This window comes from Mauremys mutica, chromosome 3, assembly GCF_020497125.1.
Source record: "Mauremys mutica isolate MM-2020 ecotype Southern chromosome 3, ASM2049712v1, whole genome shotgun sequence".
Classification (NCBI taxonomy): domain Eukaryota; kingdom Metazoa; phylum Chordata; order Testudines; family Geoemydidae; genus Mauremys; species Mauremys mutica.
Window position 1 is genome coordinate 107,771,078 of NC_059074.1, and position 25,339 is coordinate 107,796,416.

The window sequence follows — 25,339 nt, forward strand, 5'->3', positions numbered from 1 at the left end:
CCATAATACAAGAACTAGGGGTCACCAAATGAAATTAATAGGCAGCAGGTTTAAAACAAATAAAAGGAAGTTCTTCTTCACACAGCGCACAGTCAACTTGTGGAACTCCGTACCTGAGGAGGTTGTGAAGGCTAGGACTATAACAATGTTTAAAAGGGGACTGGATAAATTCATGGTGGCTAAGTCCATAAATGGCTATTAGCCAGAATGGGTAAGAATGGTGTCCCTAGCCTCTATTCGTCAGAGGATGGAGATGGATGGCAGGAGAGAGATCACTTGATCATTGCCTGTTAGATTCACTCCCTCTGGGGCACCTGGCATTGGCCACTGTCGGTAGACAGATACTGGGCTAGATGGACCTTTGGTCTGACCCGGTACGGCCTTTCTTATGTTCTTATGTTCTTATGTTAAGTAACCAAAATTAACTCCCTTTTTTTTTGTAATGAAGTTTTTATTTTTTCTAACCATTTTTTTCCTGTGATCCCCTATCCCCTGTTCTGAGACAGAAGAACTGGATACATGTCCAGCTATAAATGCTTCCCCCTGACCGACATTGTGTACAGAACAATTAGTATAATACTAGGATGGCGCCAAATCAAGCTTTGCTCACCTAATCCTTGGTGCCTACGGGACAGCTCACCTGTAATTTGAACGTACTGGTCACCCCATGAACGTACTACAAACAAAAGCTGGGAAACCTGCCATAATCCCATCATCAATTTATGCTCCTGAAGAGGATTTGAATTGGAAACATTGAGAAATTCAATACACTAAAAAGCCTCCTTTATTTCATTTATGACAGTCATGGTGCATTGAGCAAACACTTCTTCCATTTGATAATTGACAGGTCTAAATGTTAATCAATTGACTTGGTTCCTGTAAAGTATCCAGATATTGTTTGCCTAAGAATATTCTGAATACCTCTTTTGAGGCAGGCACCATCTTATTGTTCTGTGTTTGTGCAGTGCCTAGCACAATGGGATCTTAGTGAATGGCTCAGAATCCTAGGAATGACTGTGATAGAAATAATACTATCATTTTAATTATGTAAAATGTCCCTATATACTACCTTTGCACTTACTGTAGTATCTGTGTATTGTATTTTAGTAGTAGCATATATTTTTTTCTAGTGCTATAATTTTTCTTTCTTTTTAATCCTGTATTTTACCTACACTTTGGGAGTCTTTCCACTAACTTTAATGGCATTTTAATCAAGCATTTTAGGTGCAGTTTAGTAGCAATGTCTGCTGATGATGCAGTATCAAAAGAGGATTCTTCTCTTCACAGAAGGGGGGGGCGTTAATTAATTACCTTTCTACTTTTCTTTTAGTGAGTTACTAAAATTCCAGGAAGTTGTTATTGACAAAGTTATGTAACTTTTACTTGTTATGGCATTGAAGAGATCAGTCTTTAAATCCAGCAGAGGCTAGCAAGTGGAACTGAAAGAATAGTACCTTCTTTTTGTTTTGGAACAACTTTTAATACTTTATTTACATTTGATGTTGCATAAGATGCAGCAAATTTTGACCCCGGCTAAGTTTTAATTCTTCATATTTTGTTGCTTAACTCAGTTTATGTAATAACGAAGGTTCAAATTCTCCCACTCTGAGTAGTACCTTACTCCAAGAGCAGGGCCCAGTGAAATCAGGGGAATTATTTGCTGAGCAAGGAACTCAGCTTGAGTCCATGTGGCAGGATCTGGCCCTTTTAAGTTTTTGCCTACATTGCTCAGTATTCTTTTGGCAAGAGGTAGCTGAATTGTCTTATCTACATGAGCCATACATGTGAGGGGTTTGAATGGCAAGAGGAAAACATTTTCATATATACCTCTTCATCTGAGAATATCAAGGTGTTCACAGGAATCATTAAGGGCTAGATCATCCTTTGGTCTGCATGCAGGGCATAAGAGGGAATAAAAACCCACTTCTACCCTTGCAATCCTCCTCTCCCAGTCCGCTTATGCCAGCCAGTCAGCATGGAAACGGTGCAATAACTTGTTGTTGATATAAACCAGCAACAAATTATTATCTCTCTGCAAGAAGCAGAGAGCAGGGACAGAACTGTGGATGTATTTGTTGGAAAGTTGCTGATACAATTTGAAAAGTAGCTACTGTAGACTTTTTAGACTCTTTCAGTTAAAGGGTATGTGTGTGTGTTTGAGAGTAAGAAAGAGTTGCTTTTACATTGTCTGCATTAGTATATCAGGCAAATATAAAAAGATACTGCATGGCATACCACTGTGTATTCAGAACTGTATTATGTATTTCTTTCCCAGAGTATTTTTTATATATGTGCTCCTTTTTAGTGATCATTTACCCACAATGTTATTGTCCTTTAAAGGAACACTTTCCTTTCTCCTCCTTTCACTTAAATTTTAGTTGTTATATCAATTTCTTGATGTTTTAGTTCATGTTACAATATCTCTCATCCTTCCCCACCCCCTTTTCTTTTTCGGTCCCACAGTTCTTGGATGCTCTGATTGCAGGATATCGCTATCCAACCCCACGGGAATCTTCACTTCTCCCTGCTTTCCCAGTGATTACCCTAACAGCCAAGCATGCAAGTGGACCCTCCGAGCTCCTCCTGGATTCATCATTCAGATAACATTTATTGAGTTTGACATTGAAGAAGCTCCGAACTGCATTTATGATTCATTAACTCTAGATACCGGAGAGAAGAATCAGGTTAAGTTTTGCGGCGTCACTGCCAAAGGATTATCATTTAACTCCACTGGAAATGAAATGATCATAACTTTTGCAAGTGACTTTAGTATCCAAAAGAGAGGCTTCAATGCCAGCTATACCCGAGGTATGTAAGCATAAAGAATTTCTTTCCTCTTTTATCTAGCATGTCCTATACCAAGCAGACTCACTGTATGTGGTAAGGTGAATCTTTGAAGTGAGAATCTGGAGATCTCACAGGCTAAATTCTCCCATACAACTCCACTGACTTCAGTAGTGTTACACGAGTAACTCATGGCAAAATTTAGCCCTGACAGGCTATAAAAATGCAGTTTGGTAGAAAATGTTGCACTGATTTATTTAATATTCATATGAAAGAGAACCATTCCAAAGTAACTTGGTTATAAAATTATATATGCAATAGAATGGATGACATTAAGGGGAAAAAAATCTCCTTTCAAATGTATATGCCAGATCTCAACTCTTACATTCTGCTCCTCTTACTTCACAGGACTCTCATATTCAAATCATTCTTATTATCATCAACATGATAAGTAGACAAAGTCATGATTTCCCTCAGAGTAATGTGAAAATCCTGTTACACCCTTTGTAATGTTATGGGTATTTTCATTGGCACCCCTGTGGTAATCTTAGATAAATAACAGAATTGACTACCCAGCTTTGGCATTAGTTAGATTTTTACAAATTAATACAAATGCAGAACATGGAGGTATCTTTAAACACTAGACAATTTGTTTCCTAGAAGTGAGGTTTTAAAAGGTATGTACTTTAGTATACAATAAGTACACAGGCCAATATACATGTGGGTAGAGAAGGAAATATAAGGGAGTAAATTAGTTTAAGGATGGATTTGGGTTGTATAATGGCAGGCATTCACCCAAGGAGCACTCCCTGGTGGCCTAGGGTGGAGCTACAGTTACTTATCTGCCTCAGTTTCCCCTACTGGGCATTTTGTAAGTTCAATGAGCCTTGTATACCATGAACAGTGCCCCTTGAGAGGTCTAGTTTATTTAATTTACACCAAACATGGTATGTACACAAGCCTTATCCTTCTGCTGTAAGTCCTCAGGCTTCTCCCCTGCTGACTCAGGGTATCTCCCAGACCTCCTTGCTTGAAGAGCTAAGTAATCTCTCTCCTCTAGTGCTTTTTCTCTTTGTGTTCTGGGGACAGTTCCTGACCCCAGAAGCCTCTTCAGGGAGACACCCTGGGAAGTAGGTTCCCACCTGGTTACCTAAGGAACACTTTCTCTCCCCACCTTCCCCCCGGAAATTTGTGTCTCTGTACTAAGCTCCTGTTTGAGCATACTTAACCTTTTATAAAGCCCAGATGTTCTTTATCTATTCAGCTACCAACCAGCTACTTATTCAATTAACCAGCCACAGATGGATCTAGGTTGGCTTATTCTCCGTAGTGAGCCTGTCACAGGGAGGCCAGGTGCCTGAGCCTTCAGAAAGCAGGGGAGTTTGGTGAGGTTTGGTATATTATATAATACTGGCTTCAAACGGAGGTCCACAGAGCATTCCCTCGTCATCCACAGAGAGTTGGATGAGCATATGGGTGCTGGTTCTCCTTGTTTCCAGTTGCAACATTGTATGAAGACAGTAACTGGGCCAGATGCTCAGCTGGTGTGAACCAATGTAGCTCAACTGATTTTAATAGAATTACATCAATTTATACCAGTTGAGGATATGGCTCATTAAATGCTTTCCTAGTATTACTTGTCCATGTAAGCAATCATTGTAGTTGTTACAGGGATGCTATTCAGTCACCAATGAGAGAGGAGGTGGGTCCACCAGGCAATCTCTCTAAAAAAGTGTAGTTCACACTTTGTAAAAGTTTGGGACCCTGTAGCTCATTCAGTTTAGTACATAGACAGAGCATATATCCAGGTATAAAGCATGGTTTTGGTGCAGCATAGTTATATATTTGTTATGCTGGAGGATGTTAATAACTGCCACCTCAGTAAAGCTGATGGGTGAACTAAGCACCCTTTCTTCAGTCTAAATAGAAGAAGCAGTTAAAAGCCCGTTTATGTTATAAAAGCTAGAAAAAATAGGGAGTCACCACCCTAGGACATAAACCATATAGCAAGGCCAATCAGAACTTAAGGCCAGGTCTACACTATGTACTTACTGTGGTATAACTACATCACTCAGGGTGTGTGTGAAAAATCCACACCCCTGAGTGACGTAGTTATACCGACCTTAACCCCCGTGTAGACAGTGCTATGTAGGTGAGAGAGCTTCTCCCGTCCACATAGCTACTGCCTCTCACAGAGGTGGAGTTATTAAGTCAACGGGAGAGCTTTCTGCCATCACTTAGAGTGTACGTGTACAATTGAATTGTAGACCCACCCTAAGCTATGTGGGGTGAAGGGTTTCCCTGGGATAGACTATAAAACGTAGAGGCTAGGGGAATGATTCATTGCAGTCAGTGTGTTAGAGGCAGAAAGGCAGGAAAAGCCATCAGAAAGTGAGATAAGTAGTGGGCACAGTACTCATTGGAAAGGCAGGCTTGGATTTCTGAGCAAGGAATTGCTGTTTGCTGTTTGTTCCTGCTGTATTCAGGAAAACAGGACTTTGTGTATATTCTTGCACTGAAAAAATACTTGATTCTATCATCAATTTCTTCTCCAACAGAGAATTTCTTCTCCTAATGGCCTCAATATTGATTAACTGCTCGGGCCAAAAGGAACAACAATATTTGTTTTCTCCTTCATATGGTGATCAGCGCCTTAAGTACTGATAGCTGGAATTTACCAAAATGATGAATTGCTTACATATTTGGTAACTGGGAGAGAAATCTGCTGGTAACATTGACTCCAATGTTCTGCTCACTCTATCCAGAACACATATTGATATCAGTTTTTCCCTTTCTTGGGAGATGTGGGGTTCTCAGGGGCAGCTCCAGGCACCAGCGCAGCAAGCGCGTGCCTGGGGTGGCAAGCTGCGGGGGGCGGCCTGCCGGTCACCATGAGGGCAGCAGTCAGGCAGCCTTCGGCGGCGTTTCTGTGGGAGGTCTGCCAGTCCCACGGCTTCGGCAGCGGGTACGCTGAAGGCGCGGGACTGGCAGATCACCCGCAGAACCACTGCCGAATCCGCCTGACTGCCATGCTTGGGGCGGCGAAAAACATAGAGCCGCCCTGGGGGTTCTGACGTTCAACCACCGCTCCCGCCCAGCACTGTGGAGTCATATTACAAGGCAGATCAGAATTGTTCAGTGACATAACAAATTTACTGAATGTGTTAACATTGCTTATTCTCTTCTTATACCTTTTCAACACAGCCAATGCCCCTCAATATTCTTGACCTTCCCAAACACACAATGAATAGTATTTGTATAAATAACCTTCACCCTCTTTCTCAGCTCTGAGTTCTTATACTATTCTTTGTAATGTGGTATTTCACCTTACTTATAATGTAAATACAATTACATTACAACTAAGCTATGACAATGCCCTTTTTCTGTAAGGGGAAGCTTAACCAAGTTTCTATCTCTAAAATATGACTACTTGCTATTGTCCTCGAGGAGAGGACAAAATCCTTGAAGTGACTATGGTAACTGGGTAGCAGGCCCTTTGAAGGGATCAAAGGCCCAGCCTACCTGTGACAGGCTGCACAATGGGGGGGATGAGTCACTCCAGGCCAGTGGGGGCTGCAAGAAGCGGCACAGGCTGAGGGATGTGCTATCCGCCACTTCCTGCAGCCCCCATTGGCCTGGAGTGGTGAACTGCAGCCAGTGGGAGCTGTGATCGGCTGAACCTGCGGATGCGGCAAGTAAACAAACCGGCCCAACCCGCCAGGGGACCAAAGGTTGCCGAGCCCTGGACTAGGGCATAAATATTTGTGAACACTAGCTTGCAGCATTCAAACAGACTGCTCTTGAGAAAAATTGAACAGAATCCTCAGACCCAACAAAAACCCATTAGTTGAGTTTGGCAATAAAAAGCCTTTGATTTGCCAAGGAATGTAGCTGAGGCACTCTCTGCTACAGTGTTACAAAGATGTGGCATAGGCTTCAGTTGTGTAATGCACTCGTGAAAAACAAGTCAATAAAAATCATGAAAATAAATTAAATGTTTTCAAATTACTGCTGTAGTGTGTTGCCTAATGCGTTTTTACAAGTTACCAGATGAATGCAAAGTAATTGTAAAAATGACTTCTTGCATGCCATGAGTTTTGAATGCAGCCTTAGAGGTTAATAGTTTAATATACTTAATTCAACTTCAGGAGTTATTAGTTATCTGTAATTCAGCACTAAAATGATCTTTGCCCATTTTTGGTTGAATGTATTGCTAAGCTAAATGCACTATAACGTGCAATACTGGGCCAGTTCAATGATAAAAGCATTCTTCTAAATGTTTGGCTTACTGAATATTACTTGGATCTTTGTCTTTAAACCAATTTGTATCTCCCTTTGAAATTTATTTATATATGGATTTTTGCATGTGTGTGTACTAGTTGCTGTTTCTCTGAGGAATCAGAAAGTCATCATCCCCCAAACTCCAGATGTTGACCCTGTGTCTGTGGCAAAAACAGTTCCAGTGCCAGTGCTTAGCCAGTTCACTCTCTGCTTTGAAGCAACCAAAGCCAGCAATGATGCCAGTGACTGGAAGGCTTTCTCCTACAGTGATCCTATGTCAACAGAACTCCTCAGTTTTGGAAAGACCACAAAAGGCCACTTCCTATCAATCTCAGGCACAGAGTGCATACTAGACAGTGTCCTCATGACAAATTCAAATGGAGATTTTTTCACAGAAACTTTTGAACAATTGTGCATAGTATGGGATGGCTTCTCTGGAACTATAGGTGTAAATGGCAAGAGCATCTATCACACGGTTCTCTGCTCAGGTACCCTTGGCCAGGTTATCCCTGGCAATGGAAAATTGGTGTTGGGCTCTGACAGCAATGAATTAAGCTCTTTAAATGGGGACATATACAACTTTCGTCTTTGGAACTTCACCATGAGTTCCCAAAAGCTGTCCAACCTCAGCTGTGATGTGAAAGGAAACATTGTAGACTGGGAAAATGACTTCTGGAGTATCCCAACTTCAGCATTGAAAGCAGAAAACAATTTAAGTTGTGGTGAGTATGTTTGGCAGAATCGCTTTTGTTAATTTTTTCCCCCATGGCATTGTTCTTGAAGTATCATATGACAGCAAGAAACTGCATGTGTAGAGTTACAGACAGCAGCACTTCCCAAAAGGCAACCTCATTTGTCCTAGCCTTGCCAGCTACATTCCACGAAAAATTAATTTTGTCCTGGGTGTGTCTGTTCCTTTAGTTTAATCAAAGCTCATATCCAGCCTGACTTCAAAAGACAACTGATGAGGTTAAACTAAATTTATAAATGAGGGGTTTATATGTATTATTCAGGACAGAAGCAATAAATGACCAAAAGTAATAAGAGAAGTAAATAAAAGTTCTCCGATCTTTCCTTTCCATAAATTCATTAGTTTAAATGTGATTTTAAGACAAGTTAGTTAATACACTTGATTGTGGAGACGTGGAGCAAGATAAAAGGTGTTTGTTTAAAAGGGGTAATAGGTAGAAATAATACTGTCTGTATAATGCTATAGGCATGCAGAGCACTTTACAGAAACATATAAAGACCAGAGTCCCTGACCTGAAGAGGTTACAATCTAAGATTCTTATCCTGCAAGCACTTAAGAATGTGCTTAGCTTTAAGCCCTTGAAACACCAGTAGGACTACTCAAGTGCTTAAAGCTAGGCAGGTTATATTCTTTTCTGTGCCAGAGTTCTGTTCAGTGCAGGCGTGGATGGGGACCATTAGAAAGCTGGTTGGGCCACCCTGATTCTCCTGCTTTGTAGCTAAGATTACTCAGGCCCAATTCACAAGTCCTAAGTCTACTCATTGCTGTGTCTCTCTAAGGACATTGCAGCAAGAAAAGATTATCAAGATGTTCCAGAGGTACTATTCTTTTCACAGTTGTTGTGATTTTAATGATCCAAGAATTGTCTAGATCTCCAGGAAAGAAAGTGCTCCAAGTTTCTACCAAGGCAGGAAGTAGAGCTATCCACTCACTGTGTCACCTCCTTTATTCCTTCTCTTTATTCCTCATGCAACTCTGAAAATGTCATCATAGAGTAAAGGTATAAGAATGCACCTGGAAATATTATCTTCCATGGGTTTTTTACTCTGAGCGTACCTGGAAACTTTGAGAGGGGATACAATAGTTTTTTCTCTGGGATCTTCCCAAAATCAATCCCCCCAAAATACTGAATCGCTGCTTGAAATAATTTCCATTTCAAACTTCTTTTTAAACGGCTTGTTTGTTATTAGCATTCTTCTCACAGGAAATGAGAGAGAATCATGAGTGGGAAAAGAGCCAGTAGATTTCAGTCCATCCACGGTGATCTTTGGAGAAAAAAATTAATTGAACTGACAACTTGGCACATTAGCCTGCACTTCTGGTCTCTGACCCTCTAGTCAGTAGGAAGGAGCAGTGTGTGCTTTGTGCATTTGCTGTACATCCATTGTGCTGTCTGTGAAGAGTGCCATAAAAAGCATCTGTGCACAAAATAAAACAAACCCAACCCCCTTTCCCCCCCCCCCCCAGAAACCTGAAGAGAATGAAAGGAGAATAAATAAAGGCAAAAGGGATTAAGAGGAGAGGAAACATTTCAGATTAAAATTGCTGGTTCTTCCCCTTCCCTTTGCACATCATAAGACAAATATTACCTCATGGTCCTGCCTCTTCTCACCCCCCTAATCCCCCACTGCACAGTTTCTCCTCTACCCAGTTGCTTGCTGCTCCTCCCCTCCTTCCTAGACACTTGATCTTCTCAAAATCCCTCCCGCCCCCATCACTCCCCTCTAGTTGGGCTCCCTCTGCTCCCAGGCTGGGACAGGAGCTGCAACCTGATGCGGAGTCTGCTGCCTGCCTGCCCACGAGATGCAGATAGGAGCCGTCCCCAGATAGGAGCCGTCCCGGCTGAGCAGGCTCTGATGTGTGTTGATGACCTGGCACCTGCCCTCTTCTCCCACCCGCAATAACCAGACTTTTGGTGTCTGGTCAGTATTTCTGACTGGACACTTCCAGGACCCCTTTATAACCAGACTTTCTGGTCAAAAACCAAACATCTGGCAACCCTAGTGTGGCTAGATGTATACTTTGTACGTGACTGTGATCTGCTTCTGAATTCCAGTTCTGCAGAGAGGGAGACCATCCCCTGCAAGACACACATGACACTGATTGGCTTTCCACAGAAACAATTATACTCCTACAAGAACAGTATTCTTCTCCTAGTGATTTCTCACATTCAGCTTTCCTGGTTCCTTACCATCTTAATGGTTTTGTATTATGTAAACTCCTTACCAAAAGCACCCATCTAGATCTCTGGATAACCTCAGCATAAACCAAAGGAGCTGTACATTTTGTGTTTTCTAACTTTGCTTGGGGCATGGAACTTGTCTTTGTTTATTGTAAAGAACTATGCAAGCTTACATCACTAGCAAAATAAATATTAGGGCTGTCGGTTAATCACGGTTAACTCACGCAATTAACTCAAAACAATTAATCGTGTTTAAAAAAATTAATCATGATTAATTGCGTTGTTTAATACATTTCAATTGGTATTCTATTTAATATTTTTGGATGTTTTTCTACATTTTCAAATATATTGATTTCTATTACAACACAGAATACAAAGTGTACACTGCTCACTTTATATTATTATTTTTATTACAAATATTTGCACTGTAAAAATGATAAACAAAAGAAATAGTATTTTTCAATTCATCTCATACAAGTACTGTAGTATAATCTCTTTATCATGAAAGTGTAACTTAAAAATATAGATTATTATTATTTTTTTGGTTACATAACTGTACTCAAAAACAAAACAATGGAAAACTTTAGAGCCTACAAGTCCTACAATTTACAGGAGATAATGCTGCCTGCTTTTTATTTACGTCACCTGAAAGTGAGAACAGGTGTTCACATGGCACTTTTGTAGCCAGCGTTGCAAGGTATTTACATGCGAGATATGCTAAACATTCGTATGCCCCTTCATGCTTTGGCCACCATTCCAAAGGACATGCTTCCATGCTAATGATGCTCATTAAAAAAATTTGATAATTAAATTTGTGACTGAACTCCTTGGGGGAGAATTATATGTCTCCTGTTCATGTTATAGCTGTCTCAGATGATGACCCAGTACATGTTCATTTTAAGAACAGTTTCACTGCAGATTTGACAAAATACAAAGAAGGTACCAATGTGAGATTTCTAAAAATAGCTACAGCACTGGACCCAAGGTTTAAGAATCTAAAGTGCTGTCCAAAATCTGAGAGGGACAAGGTGTGGAGCATGTTTTCAGAATTCTTAAAAGAGCAACACTCGGATGAGGAAACTACAGAACCCGAACCACCAAAAAAGAAAATCAACTTTCTGCTGGTGGCATCTGGCTCAGTTAATGAAAATGAACATGCGTCAGTCCGCTCTGCTTTGGATCGTTATTGAGCAGAACCCATCATTAGCATGGACGCATGTCCCCTGGAATGGTGGTTGAAGCATGAAGGGACATATTAATCTTTAGTGCATTTGGCATGTAAATATCTTGCGACACCAGCTACAACAGTGCCATGTGAACGCCTGTTCTCACTTTCAGGTGACATTGAAATGGGCAGCATTATCTCCTGCAAATTGTAACCAAACTTGTTTGTCTTAGCGTTTGGCTGAACAAGAAGTAGGACTGAGTGGACTTCTAGGCACTAAAGTTTTACATTGTTTTATTTTTGAATGCAGTTATTTTTTGTACATAATTTTACATTTGTAAGTTCAACTTTCATGATAAAGAGATTTCACTACAGTACTTGTATTAGGTAAACTGAAAAATACTACAGTAATTCCTCACTTAATGTTGTAGTTATGTTCCTGAAAAATGCAACTTTTAAGTGAAACGATGTTAAATGAATCCAATTTTCCCATAAGATTTAATATAAATGTGGGGGGTTAGGTTCCAAGGAAATTTTTTGGGGGCAGACAAAAGGCATTATACTGTATACTGTACAGTACTGTACTGTACTGTGGTGTGGAGGTGCCCCTGGCTTACCCCTGGTGCTCAGGGCTGGAGGCGCAGGGTCTGGGAGGGAGTTAGGGTGTGGGAGGGCGCTCAGGAGCGGGTGTGGGGTCTGGGAGGGAGTTAGGGTGTGGGAGGGCACTCAGGGTGGGGTGCAGGGTCTGGGAAGGAGTAAGGGTGCGGGTGGGTGCTCAGGGTCGGGCGCGGGGTCTGGGAGTTAGGGTGTGGAAGGGCGCTCACGGTGGGGGTGTGGCAGGAGGCTCAGCCCTGGGGCAGGCAGGAAATGCAGAGCACTTACCTGGGGCAGCTCCTGTTTGGTGCAGGGGGTGTGCAGGTGGCTCTGTGCAGCGCGGCACTGCCCCCATGGCCGCGATTCTGGGAGCCATGATTTTAGGAGCTCTCCCTTCCTGGCAGGCAGGGCCACCCGGAACACAGGGGCTTTAGGGGCTTTTTCCCCTTCAAAGCCGGACGGAGAGAAGTGGCGCTTTGAAGGGGAAAGCACCACTTCTCTCCAGCCGCTGGCTGCACTGCTGCCCCTGCTCCTCCTGAGTCCTCCGGCCTGTGGTCGCAGGGCCGCATTCCGAAAGGGGCATTAGAGCTGCAGGCCAGGGCCCCGGGGTCCTCTTACCCCAGGGCCCTGCAGCCCCTAAAGCCCCTGCGTTCCGGGTGGCCCTGCCTGCCGGGGGGGAGGACAGCTTCCCTGCTTGCTCGCTCAATCCCTCGCTCCCTGCCTCCCTCCCTGCCTCCCTCCCTCCCTCCCAGAAAGACCTAAGCGCCGCCAAACAGCTGTTTGGCAGTGGGGGAAGCGCTGGGAGGGAGGGAGCAAGGGAGGGGGAGGAGGCGGAGAAGAGGAACTTGTCAATGCTCCCTTGTAAAGTCAGCCAAACGACATTATAGGGGAGCACTGAACAACTTTAAACGGGTATGTTCCCTAATGGAGCAGCGACGTAACTTTGAAACAACGTTAAGCGGGAGGACATTAAGTGAGGAGTTACTGTATTTCTTTTGTTTTTTACAGTGCAAATATTTGTAACCAAAAATAAAGTGAGCACTGTACACTGTGTATTCTGTGTTGTAATTGAAATCAGTACATTTGAAAATGTAGAAAACATCCAAAAATATGTAAATAAATGTTATTCTATTATTGTTTAACAGCATGATTAATCGAGATTAATTTTTTCAATTGCTTGACAGCCATAATAAATATTAATGCTGCCCTGTCAGAAATAATGCCATTATTCCAGGTTTTAAAACAAAGTATAGTCACTGAAATATACCAATGGCAGGTTCCTTTTCTCCCATCTGTAAAATTATTGTAAAAAATAAATATGAATACTCATCAGACTAGCATGGTAGTGGACCCCAGGTTTTATACATTAATACTCTGTTTTACATATGTATTAGTTTTGATATTTAAAATATTAAAATAGTGGCCAAGGGCCATAATCAGGACCAGGACCCCATTTTCTCTGTGCTAGGCACTATACAAACACATTGTGAAGATACAAGCTCTGCCCCCAACAAGTTTTGTTAGCTAAGGGTACGTCTACACTTACCTGCCGGTTCGACGCGGAGAGTTCGACTTTTTGGAGTTCGAACTATCGCGTCTGATCTAGACGCGATAGTTCGAACTCCGGAAGCGCCGCGGTCGACTCCGGTACTCCACCTCGGCAGAAGGAGTTGCCGGAGTCGACGGGGGAGCCGCGGAGTTCGACCCCACCGCGTGTGGACGGGTGAGTTGTTCGAATTAGGGTACTTCGAATTCAGCTACGCTATTCACGTAGCTGAATTTGCGTACCCTAATTCGAACCCCCTTCTTAGTGTAGACCAGGCCTAAGAAATTACTTGGGAAAGCAGTAGTAGTGTATGTGCAGTGGAAAGAGCACAGGAGTAGACTCCTTACCCACGTACACCACACTCTGTTTGGTAAGAGTGCAAAAAGGCCAAGCACTCCAGGGGAGTCTTCTCCCAGGGGTGCTAAATTATTACAATACTACTGGCTTACCCAACTACACCATTTCCTCAGAAAAAGTACTGTGAGAAATACCACCTCAAAAACTCATCTAGAAACCCCAGAGGATGCACCTGTAAGATTTTTCTCTTCTCCTCATCTTGTTGAGTAATAAAGAATTCTTTGTCAAACCAACCTTTGAAATAAGAGTTGATGAGTCAGGCTATCAATGACAGGCAAAGAACTAGCAACATTAGAGAGATTACTTTATGTTACTGATAAGGATTCATTTAATTGCAAAGCAAGGGTTTGTTCAGAAAAGAGATATTCATCCTGCCATGTTCATGCTTTGGTAAGGAGCTGAAAGAAGCTAAGTAACAAAGCAGTCTGAACACTTACTAGTGAATGCAGCATATTTGCATGTGAATGTCACTTGTATTATTGAGCTCCGCAAAGGGCTCTATTTTCATTTGCAGTTAACAGACTTTTCAGACAGCATTTGCTAATGGAATTAGTGAGCAGCAGCAAATTGCTGCAGATAACCTTCTTTTGAGAACTGTGCCTTTTACTGGTTAAATATTCCATTCAGAATTTGATTCACATGCATGTTCTTACCACTGTATAGTGGTGCTGGGTTTTTCTGGGTTTTTAATACAGCACACTAATGCTACTCGTCATTTAGATGGGCCTGCATTTCATTTCACTATAAAATCGTCAGCTGCATTTGATACCAATAGTATATGTCCTTATCCTATACCCACATTAATACAAAAATTAATTGGTTCAGTCATAACTGGCCATCCCTTTTAAGTCCAAAAAGTGAATTAAGCAAGATGTGTAGAGGGTTGACATGCTTAGGTGATATTGATGAAAATATTGCAGCAGCTCAAAGTATGTTGACATTCAGATCCTCATATCTTCTTTTACTGAGCACTGAGAGATGATATGGTCTGGCCAAAACCAGGCTTGATCAACACAAAAAAGGGTGTGTTTAGCATAGTGCCCAGGCATATTTATCTTTAAAAAATATACGAAAGTGAGGTCTATTGCCAAGGGGAAGTTACAGTGACCTTCAGGAGCTATTTAGCCACCCTCCTCTGATACAGACCCAATAGGGGATCAGCTTTCAGGGTGTTTTTATATTAACCTATTAACATTAGCAAATATATTTGTAAAAATGCTTCACACAGGATGTCATGTGGCTTGCAAAGGATGCTCGGTGGAGTTTAGTTTCTTATATAAAAAATATATCACTCATCCCACCGTCCCAGAGGTTTCAAGTTATTTCATGGAAAAACACTTCAGCATACTTTTAAGCCTGGCCCTGTATTCTCTCAGGTCTCCAGCCAGCAGTATCCCACTCTGGTGCATGACCTCTGGGTTCACTGCTGCCGAGTGATGAGCACCTGGCTCCATCCTAGCTCATTCTCAGCACAACAATAACCACACCATGCCTAGCAGGAACAGAACAGAAATAATATTTTCAAAAATATCTAGGTGGTTTAGGTGTCTAAATCCTATTTGCAGCAATTATGTAGGATCCTAATTCTCATGGTACTTAGGCTCTTAAGTCACTTAGGCAATTTTAAAAGTTTTACCTTCTCATTCCTACTTTTTCTGTTGTTGTTTTTTTTAATGAGCCCAACACTGCTCCTATTAAAGTGAACCACAAAACTCCCAATGACTTCAGTGAATTCTGTAGGGTTGACAGGTGTCTGGTTTTCGACCAGAACGCCCAGTCGAAAAAGGACCCTGGAGGCTCCGATCAACACTGCTGACTGGGCTGTTAAAAGTCTGGTCAGTGGTGCAGTGGGGCTAAGGCAGGCTTCATGCCTGCCATGGCTCTGCACAGCTTCCGGAAGCAGCAGCATGTCCCCACTCTGGGTCCTATGTGTACGGGCAGCCAGGGGACTCTGCAAGCCACCCTCACCCCAAGCGCCATCTCTGCAGCTCCCATTGGCCAGGAATGGTGGCCAATGGGAGCTGCGGGAGCCGTGCCTGCATACAGGCAGCACACAGAGCTGCCCGGCCACGCCTCCACGTAGGAGCCAGTGGGGGGACATGCCGCTGCTTCTGGGAGCTGCTTGAGGTAAGCGCCTCCCAGAGCCTGCACCTCTGACCCCTCTCATGCCCCAACCCCCTGCCCAGCCCTGATCCCCTTCCCGCACTCTGAGCCCCTCAATCCCATCCTGGAGCATCCTCCTACACCCCAAATGCCTCATCCCCAGCCCCATCCCAGAGCCCGCACCCCCAGCCGTAGCCCTCACCCCTCAAAGCAGCCAACCTCCTGCCCAGCCCTGATCTCCCTCCCGCCCTCCAGACCCCTCAGTCCCATCCTGGAGCATCCTCCTACACCCCAAACTCCTCAGCCCCACCCAGATTCTGCACCCCAAGCTGGGGCCCTCACACCAATCCCCTGCCCCAGCCCAGAGCCCCCTCCCACACTATGAAGCCCTCATTTCTGGCCCCACCCCAGAACCTGCACCCCCGGCCCAAAGCCCATACCCTCTCCCACACCCCCTGCCTCAGCACAGAGCCTCCTCCCATACTCTTAACCCTTTGGCTTCACCCTGCAACCTGGATCCCTCTCCTGCATCCCAAACCCGTCATCCCTGGCCCCACCCCAGAGCCCTCATCCCCAGCCAGAGCCCTCACCCCCTCCCGCATCCCAACCCACTGCCTCAGCCCGGAGCCCCCTCCCACACCCTGAACTTCTCATTTCCGGCCCCATCCCAGAGCCTGCACTCCCAGTTGGAACCCTCACCCCCTCCTGCACCCCAATCCCCTGAGCCAGCCCAGTGAAAACAAGCAAGTGACTGAGGGTGGGAAGAGCGAGCGACAGATGGAAGGGAATGGAGTGAGAGGGGGCGGGGCCTCAGAGAAGGGGAAGAGCCTCGGAGGAGATGGCAGGCCAAGGGTGTGCGGTTTTGTGCGAGTAGAGAGTTGGCAACCTTAGAATGCAGCCCCAAACTTATTGGACCAGATCTTCTGTTATGGCTGTGCTAATTTACACTGGCTGTTAACAATCCGAAGAGGCCAAAAACTGCAGCCAGGGATTGATGCGGCATAGAAGTGTCCCAGTCATGCCTTCTTCCTCTGGACACACCCTCTTTCCGCATCTAACATAGCTGCAGGCAAAGGTAGTGCTATCAGAACCTCTCTGCAGCGGTGTGTGCCTAAAGGAACCCTCTTGCACTAAGTATCAGAGGGGTAGCCATGTTAGTCTTGATCTGTAAAAGCAGCAAAGAGTCCTGTGGCACCTTATAGACTAACAGACGTACTGGAGCATGAGCTTTCGTGGGTGAATACCCACTTCGTTGGATGCATATATGTAGTTGGGTTTCCGACGAAGTGGGTATTCACCCACGAAAGCTCATGCTCCAGTACGTCTGTTAGTCTATAAGGTGCCACAGGACTCTTTGCTGCTCTTGCACTAAGGTGATTCTCCCAGGAAGATATGCTGGTTTTGGGGCCAGACCGAGCCAGCCATATAGCACAAAACATCTATACTTCACCTAGAAATCTGGCCCATTCACATTTTACACATACAAGCTGGGTTTTTAAATATTGTTTATCTAAGTATTTAGTATTTATTTAGTATTATTTCTGCACATGTGCATTATCGAGTATGCCATGCTATTTGGTCCCATTATTTTCAACATAATGTGCAAAAGTTGTATGTGCAGCTGAAGCACGGGAATATTCAAAATATAATGAATGCAGCTACCCCATTACTTGCTCAGTTGGTCACTGTATATGTAGTTGGGTTTCCATGCCACCAAAATATGTTTATGTTGATATGATTAATTCAGTAAATGCACATTCTGATGTCTTTATCTGTTTATTATACATGCATACCACAACATTAATCATGCCCACACCCTGCACACAGGAACTGGTTGAATCACAGCTTATCTGCTTGGTATCTCCTTAGAGGAATTTCTCTGACTAGTAAGCTGGTAGACTATATTGCCACAACGGAGTTCAGAACTCACTTGAAGCTGCCATGTTGTTATCCATTAATTCTGCATAGGCACTACAGCCATACTAACTACTACATTTTTAAACAGTTGGGTGGAATTTTGCCACATACTACTCAATGATTTCAAAGGGAGCTGCGTAGCTAAATCTTACGTAAATCTTGGAAAACATGAAGATGGGAGGTACTTGTTAGATATGACCCAAACTTGCAAGCCAGCAGGACTTTCCTGGAGTTGTCAGCAACATAGGGAAATTATCATACATGAGTCTTCTGAGCAAAATGGCATATCAGGTTTCCCACTGAGATAAACCAGAAAAAGACCTGTGAGTGCATGACCTAATATATTTTGAGATATGACAGTATTATGTATCATATACCAAACATTTTTAATGATTTGTCTTTCCTGATTCTAAAGGCTCATACCTAATTCTCCCACCTACAACTGAACCAACTAGTTGTGAAAATCTTGGAAGCCTTTGCCAAGGTAAGAAGCCAAAGACACTTTTTGCATTTTTCAGCTTTACCAAATCTCCCTGTTTTCTTTTCTTTTAATTTCATTTTACTTTAACTTCTTAAAGCTGACCTCTAGAAAACTGAGCAAAGAAAGGAATTTCTTAGCTTCAACAGATGTGTGGGTATGCTATACATACAGTATGTAGAAAGAATGTGATCACACTCTTGATAATACAATCAAGTCCATAAAGTCTTCATTACATCAAAACCTAACAATCATATGCTAATGCAAAGATAAACTTGTTTCATTTCTTTCCCCATCTCTTTTCCTCCTGCAGTTAAAGGCTATATTGTTAACGCTCGTAGAAAAATCTGTAAATCAGGCATAAACTGATGTAATTACAGGAGCTGATCATTATTTAGATGTTTTTAACAGGCTGCTGTGAGACTTAATTAATTGTTAGTCAGTATGGTTTGAAATCCTCAGGTGAAAGGTATTATACAAATACAAAGTGTAATTGTTATTATTTATATAATAAAACTACTTATTGTAATAGCTGATGATTTTCTGGCCTTCCCCCCATAGGCATACTACTGAATGATCACTATAGGTATCAACATGTCCGTCAGTCACAACAGGAGTCATGACATTAGACCTCTTGAAGGGCCAGATCAGCTGAGTTACTCCTGGAGGAATTCTGCGCCACTGCGCATGTGCAAAATTCATATCCCTCTGCAGAATTTCTTTGCTTCCCCTCAGAAAATGACAGGGAAGCAAAGAGAAGCGCACAGGGGAGGGGTGGGGCTGGGGATGCCCATGGACGTAGTTTTGGGGGACATAGCAAGATTATCACTAGAGCTGGGTGAACACTGCAGAGTTCCACTTCTATGTGCCATGTGAATCAAACCTGCAGGAATTACTCATAAGGATTCACCCCCAATCAATTCCTGCAGCTCTGCCTGGTGGTTGGAATTCAGCACAACCCCCTGGCGTGAATGGTGGCAGGCCTACTTTCACAATGCATTCATGAACCCAGAGCCTGCTAGTTGGGTTAAACTTCTCTATAAAACTTTCATACAGCTCTATGCTAGTTGCAGCAGCAGCACTTGCTCTAAAATAATTTCAAGTGATTTAACCCTTTTAAAAATAAGGGATGGAAGGCAGAGGCAGGAGGGAAAGAAAAGTAAATAAAGAGGAAGGACTTAAGATTCTTGGAACTCTTTCTGTGGTAAAGAGTAAAAATAAAACATATTGAGCTTAACAACAGAGGGTAAAATTAACTCCTGGTGGGGAGCCAGGGTAAAGGCTATAGCAGGCTATACTGGAGTTTTAGCCACTTGCACTGGATTTTCTTGTGATGAATTTGACTCAGGCTGCTGGAACATATACTTGCAGTGTTTCAAACTAGAGCTAAACTGATGTCCAGGTTGCAAAGTCCACAGTTAAGATGAAATGCCAGTTAGGTCCTGAAGTTAGTTTTAAATAGCATCTTTTGGACTTAAGGCACCCAAAGTACTTTGCAATAATGAGTTAAATACTGGTCCTGGAGCAACTGCTTAGGTAAATGTGGTAGCCATCGTGAACTCGGAAATAGTTCTCACACAGTCATGGTTATTAAAACCAGTTTTATTGAGACAGGATTATGATAACCAGAACATCAGGATAGTCTTTTTAGAAGAATGTCCAGAGATCTATGATTTGCACCAGACAGTCAGTACTGCAATATTATCACATCCAAGGATGGTGTTTCTTAATGTGCTGTCCTACTCTGAGACAGGACTCTGTTAAAATGGCACATTTCTGTATTTATTGTTTCAGTGGTGTCAGATCAAATTTGCTCAGTTTATAACTGAAGAGAGAGAGAGAGAGAGAGAGAGAATGTGTGTCTGTGTTTCTGACTGCCAAACCTGCAAACTTTCTTTGGACTCTTAGGGTCAGTGTGAGTTTTTGTCCTTTTTTTTTTTTTGCATCATCACTAGTTATGAAATCGCCAAATTATGCCATCAATTACACATGTTTGGAATTTAGTAAACAATTCTGTTGGTTTAAAGAAATAAGATCCATATGCCTCTCTTAGCTGTGTTATGCTCTTAGCTGCTCTGTAGTGCTAAAAGGAGTAAAAAGCCTTAAAAACTTATTTCTCAGCAGATCTGGTTCTGAAAGCGCAGGAGGAAGAGATCTGATTTATAAGAATGTGCCATTTCTGTGTAGTCACTTTTCAGATTAAAACCACCCTCTGTTACAGCTTCCCAGTCTACCTTTGAGCCCATGGTTTTTTGTCTGAGAGGCTAGAATGTTACAAGCTAAGCTAAGCTGCCACTATAACATTAGTTTTATTACTTTAATAGACAAAGCCTATGCTTTCACTTTAGCGGGTACCTAAGTACCTAAGGCATCTGCATACAGGCTGCTGAAATTTTGTTCATTTTGTGATTCCTCTTTGTTCAATTTTTCCTTCCTACAAATCTCTTTTTTTATCAGGAAGCCATTATTTAAACACTTTACCAAGAGGATGACACACATTGTGTCCTCCTACGCTACCAATTTCATGAACAGGCTAGTAGTGGATGCTGAAGAAAGTTATGGTGGTGGCTGTCCCTAAACCAAGGACATTGTCTTTCCAGCCGATAAGGGGAAATGGATCAAACCAAATTTGTTTCAGATCACAGCTCACCCTTAGGACTTCATGGAGTAGCACTGTAGCCAAGCTACCAAGATGATGAAGAAAATTGGTTGTACATTTTCTCAGTCCCTGATCATTCTGGCAAGATGTTCATCAATTTGCAAGTAGAACATTGTTCCTTCTCACAACAAACTAGGCCTGATTTTCAGCAATGTTGAGCACCCTCAGCTCTCACTATCTTCATCTAGAGTTTTGAGGTCTCCGCACCTCTGAAAATCAAGCTGCCTATGTTTACTAGGACTCTAGAATGTTCTCTTTCAGATTCTCCTACTTCTTTCACTGTAAGTACTGTCCATCTCCCATGAAGTATCTGGAATTTAGCCCAGAAATGGAGTCACAAAGAGAAAGCTTTTAACTTATACTTAATGTTTGTTAATCCTTATGCATTCCAAGTGATCTAAGTTTGATAGGGAGTATTATAAACTAATGTGGTACACTGAACATTATCGACATCTCCTGTTCCCTCCCACATAAGCCTGGTCATCTGTTTATAATTATTACTGATTACTATCCTTTGAATAGGTTGCCACTATTCAGATGTCAAGCATTTTTTAATGAACTTATTTCCACAGTGTTATAAAAGCAATTGTTGAAGAAAAAGAACAGATGCTGTTTTTTTATGGGATAAAGACCTTAGATTTTTATAGCAGCATTTTGTAATTGGGATGGATGCCTTTTTCTTTTTTACCGCTTTTGTTGATTTGGCTAATGAGGCCCTCTTTGTCATAATTATATAAATGGTTGAACACATATGATCCACTGAATTATAATCCTGTGTGTTCAAATTCTTTAATATGTTTCTCTGTTTCGCTTAATTAAAATATGAATAGAATACAAGTAACAAAGGTGAAACAAATTTATTCTCTCACCAAAAAAATCATACAAGAAGCTTGTAACAAAAACAACATAGAATGCAAACCCTGCTGAAAATACACTTTCATAAGCTTTGGAGCTTGGCTGTTGGTCAAAATTGTATCAGAAAAGAACATGGCAGGTTGAGAGTTTTGATGTATAGGTGTCCATATTGTAAAGAGAGCTTTTCAGCAAAAAACTATCCATTTTGGGTGAGAATTACTGAATAAAATACATTTCTTTTCCAAACTGTTATTTAAAATGCAGTGATATGATTATTAATTGTTTTGCTAATGTTCTGTGTAAACACACAAAGCTATTCTGTTCTGAAAGGAATTTTCTGGTATATCTTCTCTGTACCAACTGAAAATGCATTTGATCTAGTCCCTAAGGTATACATTTTGAAAGTGCTGTGTGAGGTGACTCCTCCTGATATCAGTAGAAATTGTACAGTACATGAAGTTTTGAAAATCAATGTCTTGAGAATATTCCATGTATGATTTTAATTCTGTTCATTATACAGATCTTAGTGGAGCTAATTAGATCCTTACACTGGTGTTTTAGTTTCATAGTTGTTCTTCATCTTCCTTTCCTGGGTAAAGACATCTATTTTTTTCAGAAGCTAATGTTCGTAGTTTGTGTGTCTTTGAAGCTGTGTTATTTATTTTCTGGCCTTTGCACAACTCTTCATTGAAGATCTTATCAAATGATTCAGAATTTGTGGAGACAGTACTGGACTGATCTTGTAACCCTTACTCCCACGGAAGTCTGCAGGAGTAAGGATTGCAGGACTGGGTTCATTCATTCATACATCAGTTCATTCATATTCATCCGTTTATACAGAAGTTTGGTGTGTGCATATTAACATGTATAGTAAATGGTTTCCTTCACTCTCTATATATGTTTTCATGCATTATTCCCATTGTGCCTGACCGCATTAACATTCATGTTTCATGCAAATTCACCTTTCTCTCATCTTTGTTACCAGCTACTACTGTAAATGCTACTACTCCTCCACCACCCACTGTCACCACTAACATGCCCGATACTAATAGAACCGATAAGCCAAACGATGGTAAGAAATCCTGTGTTACATTTTTCCTTGTACTGTGTCTAGAGCAAATGTATTGTGTTATAAGATTTATTTAAATATAATAAATGTCAAGTTTCACATACTGGGTTTGATTCTGCTCTTAATTACACTAGTGTAAATCAGGAGTTACTCCATGTCAATCATGTAAAACTGGTTTGGGAACAGAATCAAGCCCAATATTTGTTTAACATGTTTGCATATTTCTTGTATAAAAGCGAGCCATTTCTACATTATGTATCACTTGTTATTTATATTATTCATTCACTAATCTTCAAAGCACATAGGGCCAAGCTAGATATTTTAAAAAGAGAATAAAAATAGACATTCGTTGAGACATTTTAACATAGCTGCTGTTTAGGTGCCACATAGAAGCCACGTTTTCAGCTTCCCCATTAGTAAATTTGAGAAGCCAAGTAGAATCTGTCTGATGGAGCCAAACAACTTCCACTGACTCAATAGGAATCTTTCATTGACTTCAAGGGGAGTGGGATCATGTTTTATTTAGGAAAATATTGACAGCATGGAATATAATGTAGTTTTCATTCAGGAAGATTAGGGAAACTTTAATGGTACCAGATGAATCGATTATAAGCCCACTGCTATTCACAGGAAAGTAGAGATTTCATTTGAGATTTTGTCAAGTTCTAAGAGATCACTTTCCTCAGGAGATAGTGTAGCATGTCAGGGGAGCTACCAAAATACAAATTAAGTAAAAATAATAATAGTAATGAATTGAAAGAAACTATTTTAACACAACTTTCATTGGTTTTCTACAAAATATCACAGGAGATCTCACAAAAATCCTTGTCTGCAGGGATTTCATTTTCAGTGGGCTCCACAGAATTAAATCAATGATTGTGCGTTTTAAACAAATGTGTTCATTTCTATTGGAGGATTTAAAACCTCTGGTAGTTTTATACTATAGCTTATTATGTCCTGCAAACATTACTGTAAAGTTCATCATAGAATTTAGTAGTTTGTACCTATATTTTTCTTCTTTGATATTTGACTGTACTCTAGAGGAAAAGAGCCAGACCCTGGAAAGTGTTGAGTCACTTATGTCAAGGGGTGTTTTGTTTCTATTTATGGAGCCAATCCCTAGATGTTCGCACTGAACAGTTAACCAAGTGCAGGAAGGCTGAGATTTTCAAAGCCACATAGGGAAACTGGATGCCCAATTTCCAGAAAATCAATTGGATGTCTAAATCTTGTGGGTGTCTATAAAATTCTCTTCATAAAGCAGAAAGACTAAAAGACAAGAGGCCAAATTCATACTTAAAGTAAGCAAATACAGCTTCCACTGAGCTAACTGAGAGTTTATGACGTGAGGTGAATCATTTAGTTTGTATAAATAATATTTCTTTCCTCCATTAACTATATGGCTTGCTACATACAGACCTGCAGGAATTAAGAGTTCCTGCTACAGTTATCTTCAGAATGAAGAGAAATTCACCTGAATCCTCCCACTCACTACTACAAGGGCAGCAAGATTCTATGATAAAAGGGGTAAAAAATATAGGAATTATCTCAACCCCAATTATTTGGCCAGTGAGACAAAGGCCTCTCCAACCCAGTAAAAGTTCATCACCTAAGGACCAAAACCCAGAGAGAAAAAACGCACACAACTTGTTCTTCCTACCTACTTCTGAGGCCACATCATCTGCTTCTGGGGAGACTGAAGTTGGTACCTTGGATCCTTTTACAGAGCACAATACTACAATGAATCAGTCAACCCATAATAGTGTTTTGAATCACTCTAGTGGCTTACTGAATGAGATTTATGATATAGCACAAATTCCAACAACCCCCACAGTTACAGATCATTCCAAGAATGTAGGACTTCCTCTTCTGCAGAGTGAAAGTTTTAGTGCAGAACTAACATGGATTTTGGCTGATGGACTGGATTATACTAATTCTGAATCATCATTCCTTTCTCTGATGAGCAAAAGCACCCTTTATGAACACACAAAAGAACCCCTGCAGATTTTTTCTTCTAATAGTGGCACATCCTTTTCCACACATGAAAGTATATACAATGTCTTGGAATCTCTCAGCTGGTGGAACAATGCTGAATCATATCATCATGTTATTTCTGACATTCCAGAAGAAAACCATCATTCTCTGTCTAGCCTGTCTACTACTTCTACACAATATGAGTCATCTTTTCAAAAAAGTAGGCTGGACTTACTAGAATTTTCACCTGAAAATGTTTACCTTGTATCCACTAAGAAAATTATGGAAGATGATTCTATTAGGAATAGCATTTATATTGCAGAAGCAAATGATGAACTGCAGTCTACAAAATTTAAATACTTTAAGGAGCATCAATCAGTAAACCTTAAAAAGGTAACCTCCAAACAAACTCAACTTTCAAACCCATCTAGTTTCTTCCAAGATATAAAAGAAATATATAAAGACGGTATGCTTGATATCCAACCAACAGAAACTCTTCTAACACTGGAAGACAGCACAGAGTTGCTAAGATTGTCAGCACCCTTGGTAGCAACAAGAAAGAGAAGTTCAGAATTTCAACACATTGTTACTGTTTCACCAGTTTATCAAGAATCTTTGAGTCAT

The 25,339-nt window shown here is 41.5% G+C and overlaps 1 protein-coding gene across 6 annotated transcripts in view; it reads left to right on the top strand.

Moving 5' to 3' along the window:
• The window catches only part of ADGRG6 (adhesion G protein-coupled receptor G6), a 168,840-nt gene that overhangs the window by 65,384 nt on the left and 78,117 nt on the right, over positions 1-25,339 (top strand). For 3 of the 6 annotated variants that reach the window (XM_045011402.1, XM_045011400.1, XM_045011404.1), the window contains exons 3-6: positions 2,464-2,808; positions 7,164-7,787; positions 18,096-18,164; positions 22,658-22,744. In XM_045011402.1, the coding sequence (XP_044867337.1) occupies positions 2,464-2,808; positions 7,164-7,787; positions 18,096-18,164; positions 22,658-22,744 (1,125 nt within the window). Of the gene's footprint in view, positions 1-2,463; positions 2,809-7,163; positions 7,788-18,095; positions 18,165-22,657; positions 22,745-25,339 lie in introns of those variants that run through there. The other 3 variants (XM_045011403.1, XM_045011405.1, XM_045011406.1) reach the window with 3 other exon arrangements.